General features: G+C 37.7%; 1 protein-coding gene across 1 annotated transcript in view; it reads right to left on the reverse strand.

Moving 5' to 3' along the window:
• LAMB3 (laminin subunit beta 3) overlaps positions 1-13,956 on the reverse strand; it is a 59,859-nt gene that overhangs the window by 28,658 nt on the left and 17,245 nt on the right. The window contains exons 5-11 of the mRNA XM_087720125.1: positions 8,789-8,903; positions 8,479-8,552; positions 8,076-8,267; positions 6,098-6,161; positions 3,244-3,431; positions 1,326-1,446; positions 403-591 (exon numbers count right to left, since the gene is read on the reverse strand). Of these exons, the coding sequence (XP_087576251.1) occupies positions 403-591; positions 1,326-1,446; positions 3,244-3,431; positions 6,098-6,161; positions 8,076-8,267; positions 8,479-8,552; positions 8,789-8,903 (943 nt within the window). The remainder of the gene's footprint in view (positions 1-402; positions 592-1,325; positions 1,447-3,243; positions 3,432-6,097; positions 6,162-8,075; positions 8,268-8,478; positions 8,553-8,788; positions 8,904-13,956) is intronic.

Here is a 13,956-nt window from a genome sequence, read left to right on the forward strand (position 1 = left end):
AAAGAAAAAGAAACAGGAATATATAGAAGGAATCTTGACTGTATTTATTTTTCAGGCTTAATTCAGTTCAAATCATCCTTATTTCCTAAGAAAATCTGAAAACTGTCTTCAGAAAGAAGCAATTAGTGGATTCTCATCACAAATTCAATATATTATCAGCAACCTTCAGTATTCAGGTTTCTACAGAGTTACTTAAGAGAAAAAAAAATCACTTTGCCAAGAACTTCCTAGAATTTTATATTTCTATTTCCTTTGCCATTCTTTTGCTTGTTTGCTTTGAATAATTAAATAAGAACTTATAAAGCAATAAAAAGTAAGTGGGTTTTTTTGAAGTTTTTATCAATAAAACCTATTCTGGGGAAATGTGTTATGAAATTGAAAGAAGGCTTAAGTATCACTTACGGAGACAGACCTCTGGATGGCCAAGATCAAACCGCCGGTTACGAAAGAAGTTTATTTTGCACAATTCACAGTTCCTCCCTTCTGTGTTGTGCTGGCAATCTTCACATACACCCCCACTCTTTCCCCCATTTGCTTGATATACACTTTGGTCAAAATGGCATTTGTGGGAATGTCCATTACAATTGCATCCTAAAAGAGAAAAGAAAGTAACAACTCATGTGATGCTGAATAAAAAGAATGGTGTTTTTAACTTTTCAATTTTACCACTAGATGGCGCTTTGGTCTCTTTATCAATAATAGAAGCTAAAAAAAAACTATCAGAGAAAAATCTATGTATTAGGGTTATTAGATCTAGGCTACAGATATCTGGATCACACAAGATTGAAGCCCATATACAGAAATCTCTGTTGCCATCTTATGCTTATCTAGAATGTTGCAGCTAAATATAATAACCCTACAATAAATACATTTATTAAAATATGTATAACTTTACATACATTCACATGTTTTAATCCTTGGTACCAATTTTTGGTGATTGTTTTAAGCACCTAACTTGAATTTGTGTTTCTACTGAACTAACAGGTGCATTTTGTTGATTTCTAACTTTTACCTATTCATTCCTTTTTCAATAATCACTAAGGAAATATATATTGTAATTAATGTAACTACTCTAATAGGTTTTCTGAACATATTTTTCTAATATATCTCAGCATTCTGAAAGTTTTAAATGTTGGTTATATCTATGTTCAGTTATCTTTTCCTGATCTTCCCTTTTTCTGATTCTGTAAATCATACAAGTAATACTTGCAAAGTTTTCTGAAATTATAACGTGTGCCAATATATTTAGGAATACTAAATATCTTTATTTTTGGAAAGCTTTATTAAATAAATATTTTCCTGGGAAATCAGATAGGCATACATACTATGACATTCATTAGGATTATCATCTTCAGCAGGTTTCCATGGCTGATCATTGTAAAAAGATGCACAGTGATCACAGTTTGGCCCAGCAGTATTGTGTTGGCATATACAACGCCCATGGACCTAGAATGTAAAGAAAACCTGGTTTTAATAGAATGACAGCTGCTGCTGTTGTCCTGTAGTTGTTTCTCACAGTCATTTCTTCCTTACATTGTGTCTCTTTCAGCCTAATTTGGCAGAGAACAAGTTCCATTTTGGCTTGTTTGCAAGATTACTTTCCAGCTCTGCCTATGCTATTACAAAGAGCTTTTTGTGTAAGTCAGATGCTGTTTCTCACAGTTCATATTTATCTCTGAATGCCAAACTATTTAGCCCTAGAAGGCATTGTTACCAAGCCTAGTTCATACCTAACGAGGGAAACAAAAAATATGCACTCCCCTCAGTAGTGCTGATTCAAAAAGCTACTAAATGAAGGGGAATTTTGAGGTTCTTCCAGTAAGAAGCCTACCATCTTGTCTCGCTAATGTTCCTTCTGTCCTTCTGACCATAATGTGAAATGGCGGAAAGAAAGAAAAAGGAGCATACGAACAAGATAACCACTAATTATATAGAGATCTTTTAGTAGGGGAGCCTTTGCAGATATCTACATCTACTCAGATTCCTTCCAACTTTCTTTTCTGCTTCTGACCTTTACCAATTTGATGCAAGACTAAACTATAAAGATTTTTGTCAGTGTTAAAGCCAGAATGTCAGCAGCAGCTGCAAACCAGTAAGAAGGAACGGGCAGGTCAGGGGGGTGGTCCCAACCCACCCCCCTTTAATTTTTCCTTACAATACTAACACACTTTGGTAAGCTTAAAGTTTGCCCACCTTGATGCTCTTTGGAGCATTTCCAACCTGGCTAGAAATTGAATTCTCCTCATCTCTTGCCCCAAACCATAAACACTGAGTATAAGAAACTGCTATTGAGTGAAGGGTAAAGAAAGCAGGTAAGTCTCTTCCCTGCAGGTACCAGTTTCCGATTTCCTGTCTTTTCTAGATGTCTGTGTTCAACTGTATAATAAATTAAATTTTAAACAAGCACTTGAACTTTTGTCTAAACCCTGGCACCAGGAAAGTCAAGGCAGAAGTCCAGCTAAACTGGTGGGCACAAAGCTTTAAGACAGTCAGAAATGCATTCTGAATCAGACTAACCCCTACACTGGGCTAAACTGTTTTTGAAATCAATCTTAAAACATATAGACAGAAAAAAACTATCCCTCTGACAATTTGACACTGCACAGTGCAGGGAATTCTCTCTGCTTTTCAAAAACACAAAGTATTTCTAGCACATTAGTGCACACCTGCAGAAACTTGTAGAACCATATCTGTCACTAAAGAGATCGGATTGCAGCACAGACTCACTAAAATGAAATGAGAACCCAGAAAGTTATACAGACCAACAATGGATGAATGACTGGAAAAACTGATGGAATTAACATAGATGGCTAAATTGCCTGCTCTAATAAAAGAAAAGAATATATTTTGTTTCTGCTTGGAAACCACTTCGGGATGTTGTGCTTTAGATTTTTTGGGGGAGCGGGGTCAATGTCCCAAAGGTGCTTTTTTTTCAAGGGGCAACTGGACTTTCTGGTTTTTCTTTGAAGATGTTTCACTTCTCATCCAAGAAGCTTCTTCAGTTCTCAGAAGTCAATACTTTTCTTTCTTTTTCTCCTTCACCATACATTTCTCTCTTTCCCCTTTCCCTCCCCCCCATTTTCCCATTATTTTCATATTCATTTGTATTTTATACTATGATGAGTTTAATAAAATTATTTCAAAAAAACAAAGCCTTTTCTCTCTCTCTCTCTCCCCCCTCCCCCCCTCTCCCCCTCTCTCCCTCTCTCTCTCTCTCCCTCCCTCCCTCCCTCTCTCACTCACCATAGCCCTGGGCTCTGCAGAAGAGGCATCAGGGGCAGCACAGCGATCTGCATGTCCATGGCAGAAACAGCTGCCTTGCACTTGCATCTCATTTAAGGCATAGAAAGCACTGGGTAAGCGGTATCCCTGATGTGGAAAATGGGTCAGCTGTGTGAAGTTGATTCTCAGGTTGGTGAATTCAGCCAAATCTATTTGGGAGAAAAAAGGGAGAAAAAAAATAGAATGCTGGCACAAGTAGCAAAATGAAACCTAGGGTCTTTAGCTGTGTCATCAATGACCATAGGGACAGGGACAGCCAGGTTAGTATTATTTGTGGAACAATTCTTGGGAGAAAGAATGGGATCACTTTTGAATCTCAACAGCCATGTATGCAAGCATGTATGTACGTATGCATGTATGTAAGTGTGGTATACTTATATATCTCACACACAAAAATAAATATGGCACATATGCATGTATGTCCAAGCAATGCCCATGGCTCCAGGAGAGCCTTCTCTGTGGCTGCTCCGACCCTCTGGAACGAACTCCCCGTGGAGATTCGAACCCTCACCACCCTCCAGGCCTTCCGCAAAGCCCTTAAAACCTGGCTGTTCCGACAGGCCTCGGGCTAAAGAGCTGTTACCCCCGTCTCGAATGGTATGACTGTTGTGTGTTTTAAATTATGCATTGTTATGTTTCGTTTTTTTAATTTTTTGTCTGTATCCCCCTTCCCTGGTTTGAGTTGTGAGCTGCCCTGAGTCCCCTTCGGGGGGAAAGGGCGGCATATAAATATAATAAACAAACAAACACAAATAAACAAGCAATATTGCTTCGAAGAAAAGCTTTTTCAAGGGTATTAAAGTGAGTTTAAAATAGCTGTTGGTATATTTATAATAGTATATAATACTGTGTGTGCCCAACATTCCTTATCTTAAATAGGCCCAATCCATGCACACGGCTATGCAGGAAATAGCTGGTGGTGCATATCACATATGTTTTTGTGTGTTTACAGAATGTGATGCAAAACACAATGCAACACCACATATTGATGCTTTCCCTCTTTTATTAAGACATCAAGCAGCATTTTTGGTTCTCACAATCTAGTTTTACAACTATAATTTAAAACTTGAAGATTGAATTCTTTTGCCTACTCCCTGATTCTTCTGTCTGTTTAGAAATTACCATATTTTTGGAGTATAAGATGCACCTTTTCCCCAAAAAAAGAGGGTGAAAATCTGGGTCCATCTTATACACTGAATGCAGCATTTTTGGCCTCCTGAAACCCCGCCCCCTTCACAAAAATCAACATGCAGAGGGTTTGGGAGGCCTGCAAAGTGCTCCTAGGGACTAGGGAGGGCGTTTTTGCTCATTTTTGTCCCCCCCCCCCAGCCCCTCAGGAGCACTTTGCAGGCCTCAAACTCTCTGCATATCCTGTTTTTCACAAAAAAATGAGGCATGCAGAGGGTTTGGGAGGTCTGCAGAGTGAAAAAAACTTTTTTTTTTAATTTACCTCTTCAAAATCTCGGTGCATCTTATATGCCGAAAAATTTGGTAATCGCAACAGTGGTGTATCCAGCTGTGGATTATTTTTAACACCACCCGCATTCATTGCAAAAATGAGTAGGGATTAAGACTTCTAGTTCTGTCAGCTGAGTAATATTAAGCCAGCCACTATTCTCAGTCTTAGGAAGAAGGAGCTAGCAAGTCACTTCTATAAAAAGCTGCCAAGAAAACTGTTAAGAAACAATCACAAGGAGTCAAAATTAATTTGAAGATTTTTTTTTCATCTATCATTGCTGTGCTACCACCGATCACCAACAGCCGATGGATACACAGTCAACAACAATTCGACTCCATACCAGTTGGTAACCACCTTGTGTCTTTGGCAGCCCATCCCTTATTGTTATATACTAGGGCCAAGCTGTCCGTCCCCCCCAATGCCATTGAATCACAGTGTTTCAAGGCGTTTTAAAGACTTGTTTTTGTTTACTGAAAATGTTTGCAAGTTGTGACATTAGCTTAATTTGTATGTACTGCATACCTCTCAAATCTAAACTACCTCTGTTTAGAAATAAGGGAAGAGCTAACATTCTCTCTTTTAGACTGACAGTGGCCTTTCTTTCTGTTTAGACAAATGTGGACATTGCTCAGTCCCCTTAGACTATTTGTGGGATTCACCCACAAACGTTGTTTATCAAAACTAATAAAAATGTTCACCAGATAACACAATCTAGATCCATCTTAGGTTGTCAGCCATCATACCTCTTCCCAGTTTTCCTACAGGGAAAAATCTTCTTAAAGGAAATCTAGTTAACTCTCCTACACTCAGATTCAATCTATTTACCCATAAAATTAAAAGAAAGTGTTTCCTTGGATGCTTGATTAGCTCCATAAGAGTCTCAGAGGAATGCACAAACTTCTGCAGGCTGTCGTTGTGAATGCCCATTTGTTGGAGGGACAGGAAACACAAAAATACGAGAAAGCCAAACTGAAAACATGGTACTGCCATGTTTCAATCATAACTTCATCAGAATTCTTTTATCCAAATGTGTAAACAAAATATAACAATTTTACCCAGAAAATGTTAACTTCTAAAAATATAGGCAAGACTTTATCATACCTAATCTCTTATTTTAGGCAATAATATTATATACAATATTTATTTCAATACATATTAAGTGATGCCTTACCACCTAACTGTGATCCCATCTTAAGAAGTTAGGGAAAAAATTGTATTCGTCTTAGGTACTACAGTTAAGGCATAAGCAATTTCAACACAACAACATAGCGTTCTGCTTCTTGTAATATTCCAATAAATCTCAAAGCCACCATTTGCCATATATCAAACCAAACTAACTTAAAAAAACAAACTCACTGTTAATCCGTTGGTTTTGAGATGTCATCATCCCTGATGCAAGGTCTACAGGGTTGAACTTAATCTTATAAGAAAAAAAAGACAGACAAATTATTAAAATCATAGGTAGAATTCCACTATCCTGCTTTTATAAAAGTTATTAATGAGATGGCTTGATAAACTCTAATTCTAAACAATGGCAACTGATTGCAATTGGTCATATACGCTAATGTCAGTTATCCAATCAATCCTATTCAATGATCTCCCTTACCATTAAACAAACTAAAAAGTTTTGTACTTACTCATTATTTTAGCTTTACAAACCCTTGTTTCTATTCCTTAAGACAGTGGTTCCCAAACTTGGCAACTTTAAGACTTGTGGACTTCAACTCCCAGAATTCTCCAGCTAGCTCTTCTGGCTGGAGAACTCTGGGAGTTGAAGTCCACAAGTCTTAAATTTGCCAAGTTTGGGAACCACTGCCTTAAGAGATAGTTATGATCACAATTGGGACTGGAATCTTAGTTGCTGAATGAACAGTCATTAAGTGAGATGTCACAATCCTGACATTCTGACATTCCTACTTGTGATCAGTGAGGAAGAATTGCACATCGTTATGTGGATGGAATCCCAGGTAAGGAGTATTAAGGTGCCTCATAGGGGTGAGTGAGGTGCTTGAAGCTCCAGCACAGGCTGTCTGCAAGTTGGGATCCTGCTACAAACCAAAGCCACCCCTGGAAGACTCAGCTGCCCATCCAGTCCAATAATGTGACAGAAAAGACATGGCCTGAGATACCTTAGCTGCCTGCCCAGCCCACCAGCACAGTGCAAAATTGTGTCCCATCCATCTTCATCCATTTTCCCCCCAATTCTCAGGAACAAGCACCATTCTCCAAGCCATCCCACAGTTGTTCTCCAGGCCAGCATCTGATTCTCATTATCATAAGAAGCCTCATTCAGCAAATTGCATGGCTTGTAAAATGAATGGCACGAGCGATTTGCAGAAAGCGGCTTCCAAACAGTCACAAGATTCATAGAACATAGAATAATAGAGTTGGAAGGGATTTGGAGATCTTCTAGCCCAACCCTCTGCTCAAGTAGGAGACCTTATACCATTCCAGACAAGTGGCTGTCCAGTCTTTTTTTAAAAAAAAACTTCAAGTGATGGAGCACCCACAACTTCTGGAGGCAAGCTATTCCATAGGTTTATTGCCCTCACTCTTAGGAAACTTCTCCTTAGTTCTAGGTTGTTTCTCACTCTGACTAGAATAACAAAACTACACCCCTGGATAAGGAAAAGCAATTCCTTTCATAGGGCAAGAATGAGGCCTGCTTGATGGCTGTTTTCAAACTGAATAAATTAACTGAAAATCTAGAGGCAATACTTCTGGATGGTTGCCCCAAGACTGTGAACCAGTTATTCCTCGTGGTTTTGTTACAGTTTTAATTGCATGGTTCTTCTCAACTGCCTGGAATTTGATGCAGCAGTATGTAAGTGCATGTAGTATTGTAAACTAATGTGATGCATAGTGTGTGTGTACAGTAGATAAAAAGGTAAATATTAAGGTTCCCCTTGCACATATGTGCTAGTCGTTCCTGACTCTAGGGGGCAGTGCTCATCTCCATTTCAAAGCCAAAGAACCAGTGTTGTCTGAAGATGTCTCCGTGGTCATGTGGCTGGCATGACTAAATGCTGAAGGTGCATTGAATGCTGCTACCTTCCCACCAAAGATGGTTCCTATTTTTCTATTTCAATTTTTACATGCTTTCGAACTGCTAGGTTGGCAGAAGCTGGGACAAGTAACGGGATCTCACTCTGTTACGCGGCACTAGGGATTCAAACTGCCAAACTGCCGACCTTTCTGATCGACAAGCTCAGTGTCTTAGCCACTGACCCACCATGACCCTATATAGTACATACACACATACATATGAAAGTGTAACTTGGAGATCAATAAATCCCCTGTAATCTTAGCCCCAAAAGTACTGCATTTACAATACCTTTCCCCCATTCTGAGGTTGTCCATGTTGACTCTGTATGTTCTGGCAATGGACATCCTGCCACTTCTGAGGTAAGCCCTTGGGAATCCGGGGGAAAGTAGTAGAACAGTCTGTGGCCAAGTACTGATAGATCTTCCAGGTTTTGCCAAAATCAGTAGAACGCTCAATCACCATGCCCCCTGGCAAAGGACTCTTAAGAGACAGAGGAAAGAAGAGATAACCAGAATTCAGTAGTCTTGTTCTCTACTCTTAACAAGAAATAGGAGAGAGGATTTCATCTGTGTGATTGATCCACAGAACCCAGACAAGCTAACAGTTGAGATCAAAACTCTTACTGGCTTGCAAAGGCCATTTGAATCAAAATTTATTTCCCCAAGAAGAAACAGAAGAACTACGCACATACCCTGAAGTCCAGCAGGAGACTAGCAAGATGAAATTTATTGTTTAAATCTAGTTTGAGAGAAACATGTTTCACATCTGAGGAGACAAAAAAAAGCAATTATCAGAACAGTGGGCCATGAAGATTATGAAACTAAGGACTTTTTATAAAAGCTAGATCATTTATTTCCTTTTTGCAGATAATCTATTAAAACTCAAGCCCTATTTACTAAATCCACACAACCCTTGTCCCTCTCAAATCATTGTTCTACTTTACAGCATGTCCACATCAGCCTTTTCTCTTTCTTTTCCTCCACTCTAAATCAGCGACTTACCATTCTGAGATTGCCACCACCGCTTGTGTCCTGTAGAAGAGAGAACATTTTCCACCCGGTGACTATTGTATGCATGAGGGGTTCTGGAATCACATGAGCAGCATTTCATTTGCCACTGAAACAGGAATAAAAGATGCCATTAAATTTAGGATCTCAGTAGTGTGGTGTTCTACAAAACTAAAACACAAATGATATAATAATGCAAAATAGTGTTAAATGTTACTTCCATTTTTTAGAAACTAGCATTCTGTTTAATGGAATTTTTCATTAGAGGAAGGATTCCTTGATTGAAAGTTTGAATTTTAATCAGTTGGATCAATAAGCATATGTATTTTCAAAGTAGGCTTCTATACACCCCTCCATGTGTGTAAAGGTATATAGAGATCTTGTGTTTTTCCACTTCTCACTTTCCTGGTTATTTACAGGGAGATTTTTCCAACTGCTCTATCTATCCCCCAAGATCAACAGGATGCATGTGGTCTGGTTTCGATCAATTAAACCATGTCAACTCATGGAACCATGGAGTTGTACCTCCTCTTTCTTACTGCTCCATTTTGAAATATTTGCCCCACACCTAGGATTTGACTGGCTCCAAAAATGACATCCTTTAGAAAAATGTGGCTTTCTAAATGCTTATATTAATATATTTCAAAATAGGTAAAGGTTTCCCTGCACATGTAGGGGTGGTGCTCATCTCTGTTTCTTAGCTCAAGAGACAGCACTGTCCAAAGATGACTCCATGGTCATGTGGTCGGCATAACGAAATGCTGAAGGTGCACGGGACTGCAGTTACCTTCCACCAAAGTAGTCCCTATTTTTCTACTTGCATTTTTACTGCTTTCGAGCTGCTAGGTTGGCAGAACCTGGGACAAGTAACAGGAGCTCACTCTGTTATGCAGTGCTAGGCATTCAAACCGCTGAACTGCCTACCTTGTGATCAACAAGCTCAGTTTCTTAGCCACTGAGCCACTGTGTCCCTTATTTCAAAATACTTATAATCTCCTTTCCTTTTCTTCCCTAGATACATCCCCTTGCCCCAAACAAAAGCTATCATTTTTATCAGAACACAAGGCCTGGCTAATGGTTTAAGAGCCTTAACCCTGTTATTTCCAAGCACCTTCTTCCAATTCTTCTTTGGCAAATGTTTACTTTGTAAGGACTGCTCACTACTTTAAAATTGGCAATGCTATAGCTATTCTAAATCTCATCTTCCAAAGGAAAGATTGACACTTCAAAAGTGTTACATGATTTAAAAGCTTGAAAAGTTAAATTAATTTGGGTGACAAATTATGTCGCCAATTTTTACTGGAAACCAAGCTCTCCAAATTTTGCTCTACATTATATATCTTTCCTTCAAAGGGACAAATATTACATTTTGGGTTACATTCTGTGTTTTTTTCCTTCTCTGTGGTAAGTTCATGCCAGAGCAAAATGAATAGACTTGGTACAATTCCTTTTTGAAAGTCTAAAACAAGAAGCCTAGAAGTTGTTTGTCTTCCATTTCACAGAAGAACATTTTTTGTTTATTCAAATGCACATCAGCTAACATTTGACTAAAGTACCCAGGGAGAATGAATACTTTCTGGCAGGTTTGCCATGTTGTATCTTCTAGTTCATTACAACATTAAAGAATTCTGAAACTCCAACTTATAACATGCAAATAAACTCAAAGGTTGAGGGTGACAATATTTGCAGAGTTTTGCCATGTCACCAGAGGAGGTTTTAGCCAAACAAAATTTCATTTCTTTAAATTTCAAAATACTTTGAGCCTAAATCCATCTCAACTTCCTAGATTTGGAAAGCACCAGAAGGCAAGTGGCTTTAGTGAGTGAAAGGTTAGTGGGTGAAAAGTCAACCCTCTTCAGCCTGAATGAGTAATTCAAGGAGCAAGTCAGACTGGGTTATCTCAAAAGGTTTGTGCACAAAAGGCTTAAAGAGACTTCAGCCCAAACTTGACAAACAAATAGTAAAAGATGACAGATTAAGCTAAATCCTGGCTTTTACATTAGTTCCACTGATTCTGACAAAGGCATGTTGAAATAAATGGTGTAAAATGGACCAAATGCCACCAGAACAAGAGTCTGCTTAGAACATTAATATACATTGACAAACAGAATCATACTACTATCAGCAATCACATGATTAAAAATAGTTGCAGGGTGGAAAAAATTTTATATTGCCAGTCTGAATATGGTTGGACAGAATCTGGAAGGTGGTAATTTGGAAGAAACTGGAACATTGGTGGACAAAGAGATTCTGCAAACACATGGCATTAATGTATTACATTGTTAGATTCAGGTGAAAGTCCATAAGGTGAAATTCTGAAAAGGTTGTGTTTATCACTTCGGTAGACTGGAGCCTAAAAGATTTTATTGTATAGTAAAATGAGTATAAATTTCAGATACATTACAGTAGCACAGAGTAGGCTGGATTTTCGTCAAGTACATGATAATTTTAAAAATGGCTCAGGAAAAAGAATAAGTTTTTCTATCCATTTTAACACAACACATTTTATCACAAAAGGTCTTCCGTATTTCCAGAAGGACCTCTCATCAGCTCATATGGTCATGCCTTGACAAATGATCTGTCTGCTGAGCTTGGACTTCTCAGAGTTTGGACCTGACATACAACATACATGGACATTTGAAGCCTGAAACAAACGTTTCACAAGACAGTGCGCTCCAGTGTTGAAATCCTGCTGTTCTTTCAATATTTGGGAAACCTAAAATTAACACTGGATGTAAGGGTTGATTGCTGTACTGAATAAATTGTGTAACATTTTATTGCTTAACGGGGGAAAACAGCCCTCGTTCCAAACTAAAATTTGCCAGAGGAGGTGTGTGTCTCAAAGTTCCCTGGGTCAGACAGAATTTCTGTTCAGCTTTTCTTTTGGCTCTCCTCAAGGTCATGCTGCTTTGGGAGAGCTCTTTCCACTGTTCTTCCTGCCAAGAATATTGGATATATTCCCATCTAGACATTAGTTTTAGGGAGAAATGTGCAGATCCTTCTCTGTATCTGTTGCTATTTTCTGGAATAAGGACACAGCACAACTTCTGCTATCAAGAAGGCAAGTACATGCAGGGTTCATGGAGTTATGATACTATAGATCACTCAAACAGAATCTACACCATATATTAGATTAAGGAAAGGATGTTATTCAGCCAACAACACAGAAACAACATTCAAAATATGGAATCAGACACAGCTGTCTCCTTATAGCAGTTGAATTTACCCAGAATAAATGGAGGTCCAAAGAGATCCCTAATTGGGAGAAATATATATATCTTACTTTGTTTTCTTGTAATCAACGACTTAGTCAGCAATACTAAGAAAACTAGAATGTTCCCATGGAGTATACCAACTTACACAGTTAAATTTTCTTTCTATAAATAATTTTACCTCATATTACTTGTTCATCTTTATCCAGGACAGAACTACAACAAGAGTAAGCAACACGAATCTCCTTAGGAAGCTGTCAAATCACAGAGCAATTTATATGCTTTACATGACCAATTTATATTTCACAAAAAGTAACCAAAATGCCTTTGGGCCACACTAATTTCCCTCTGTGTGGGTGGGAATTGGTTAACCTAACATGTATGTTGTGCCTTATCCTCATAGCAATCATTTTGTAAGCATTTTCATGGTCTAAAATATCAGAGTGCCATTAATTGAGTAATATTTCCTGTCACCCTAGACTTCCTGTGGATTATTTTTTCTTCCTACATCCATATTTTCATCACAAACAGAAGGAATAATCTATGCCTACGTGAAAGAAACAAGAAAGAAAAACTAGAAATATGCAGATAGAAATAAAAGAATGCTTTAGCACCACCCTTTAGGTGCATGCTTTTTAATTGCAAATAACTATACATCCTAATTTGCACAAAACCCCGCACAGCAAGTTGTTGTCTAGCTGCATAATTCTATATATGAATGCAAATCTCCATGTCCTTTCATTTGTTTCAGTTATATGTTCCTTTTCTGGCAATATACAATTGGCCACTGTATGGCGGGGACAGAGGGGATCTTTATCTTAGTCTCTGAAACCACTTTGAAAGAATTCTGTCTGCAACGGTTAAGTCCATGTCTTCAAAAGAAATCTGTACTTGATTTCATTTTCATTTTCTCAGGTAATGTATTTTCATGAAAAAATATTGTGCTTGATTTATGAGTACAATGTCATTTTGAAGCGTAAGCCTTTAAATATTATTGAATTAGTATTTTTGCTTGTATGGAGATTAAATTGCATCATAAATTCCCTAGCCATAAAACTACTTTATACTCAGCAATATTTTAAATCAACTTTCATATATGCAGTGTTTCATTTCAGGAATATTAGTTAAGATGATAGTTGTTTCTATAAATTTGGTCAACAAAGAACCTGGCATGAAATACGTTTAAAAAAAATAGTTTGATCTTTTCAAAAATGTGACTGAAGCATCTGGAATTTTTATTCATATTTGTTTTTGGCAGGGGGGGGGAATGTGAGTTTTCTCAGATTTTGAAATAATGTTCAAATTGTCCCTTTGACCAGCAGCAATTAGCAAGTGAAATTTAGTTCAGAGCTATGAAAAGCAGAACAAATTTCTATATATCACATCCTTGTAAAAGGCCCAGGAGGAGGAGCAGGTTTAGTTGGTGAGTTTGTCATTGTCTGAAAAGAATTTCTGTAATATTCTCAAACAAATAATAGTGGGAAGAAAACCTCTGAGGTCTCATTAAATGCTAAGATGGCAAAAAAAAATCACTTAAAATAAAGAATTGTAGAAAGTTGTAAAATGAAAGATACCTGAAAATAACATTCCCCGACAGTATTTTACATTCTCTAGAGCCATTTAGCTGACTTTTTCAGAATTAGCAAACAATGCAGTATTAATAATAAATAATGAATACTTCATTTTGCAGTTGAGAATTGGATTAATAACTGCCAGTAAACAATAATTGGAATAATAGAAACTGCAGCAAGAATTAGTTCCATCAGGGTTCATATTACTTATCTGATGTATAGGCTGACATTTTAAAGAGAGGAAAGAGCCATGGACTTTGCTGTTTAACTAAGCGTGATACCTGTCAGTGAACTGTTTTTCTTTCTTAAAACACATACTTAAACTTTATCTCATAATAAGTTAATAGCATATGCCTAGAACAAAAAAACTAATTTGAAA

Source organism: Thamnophis sirtalis, unplaced genomic scaffold, assembly GCF_051295495.1.
Source record: "Thamnophis sirtalis isolate CommonGarterSnake01/CBP01778 unplaced genomic scaffold, rThaSir2_p1.2 scaffold_7, whole genome shotgun sequence".
Classification (NCBI taxonomy): domain Eukaryota; kingdom Metazoa; phylum Chordata; class Lepidosauria; order Squamata; family Natricidae; genus Thamnophis; species Thamnophis sirtalis.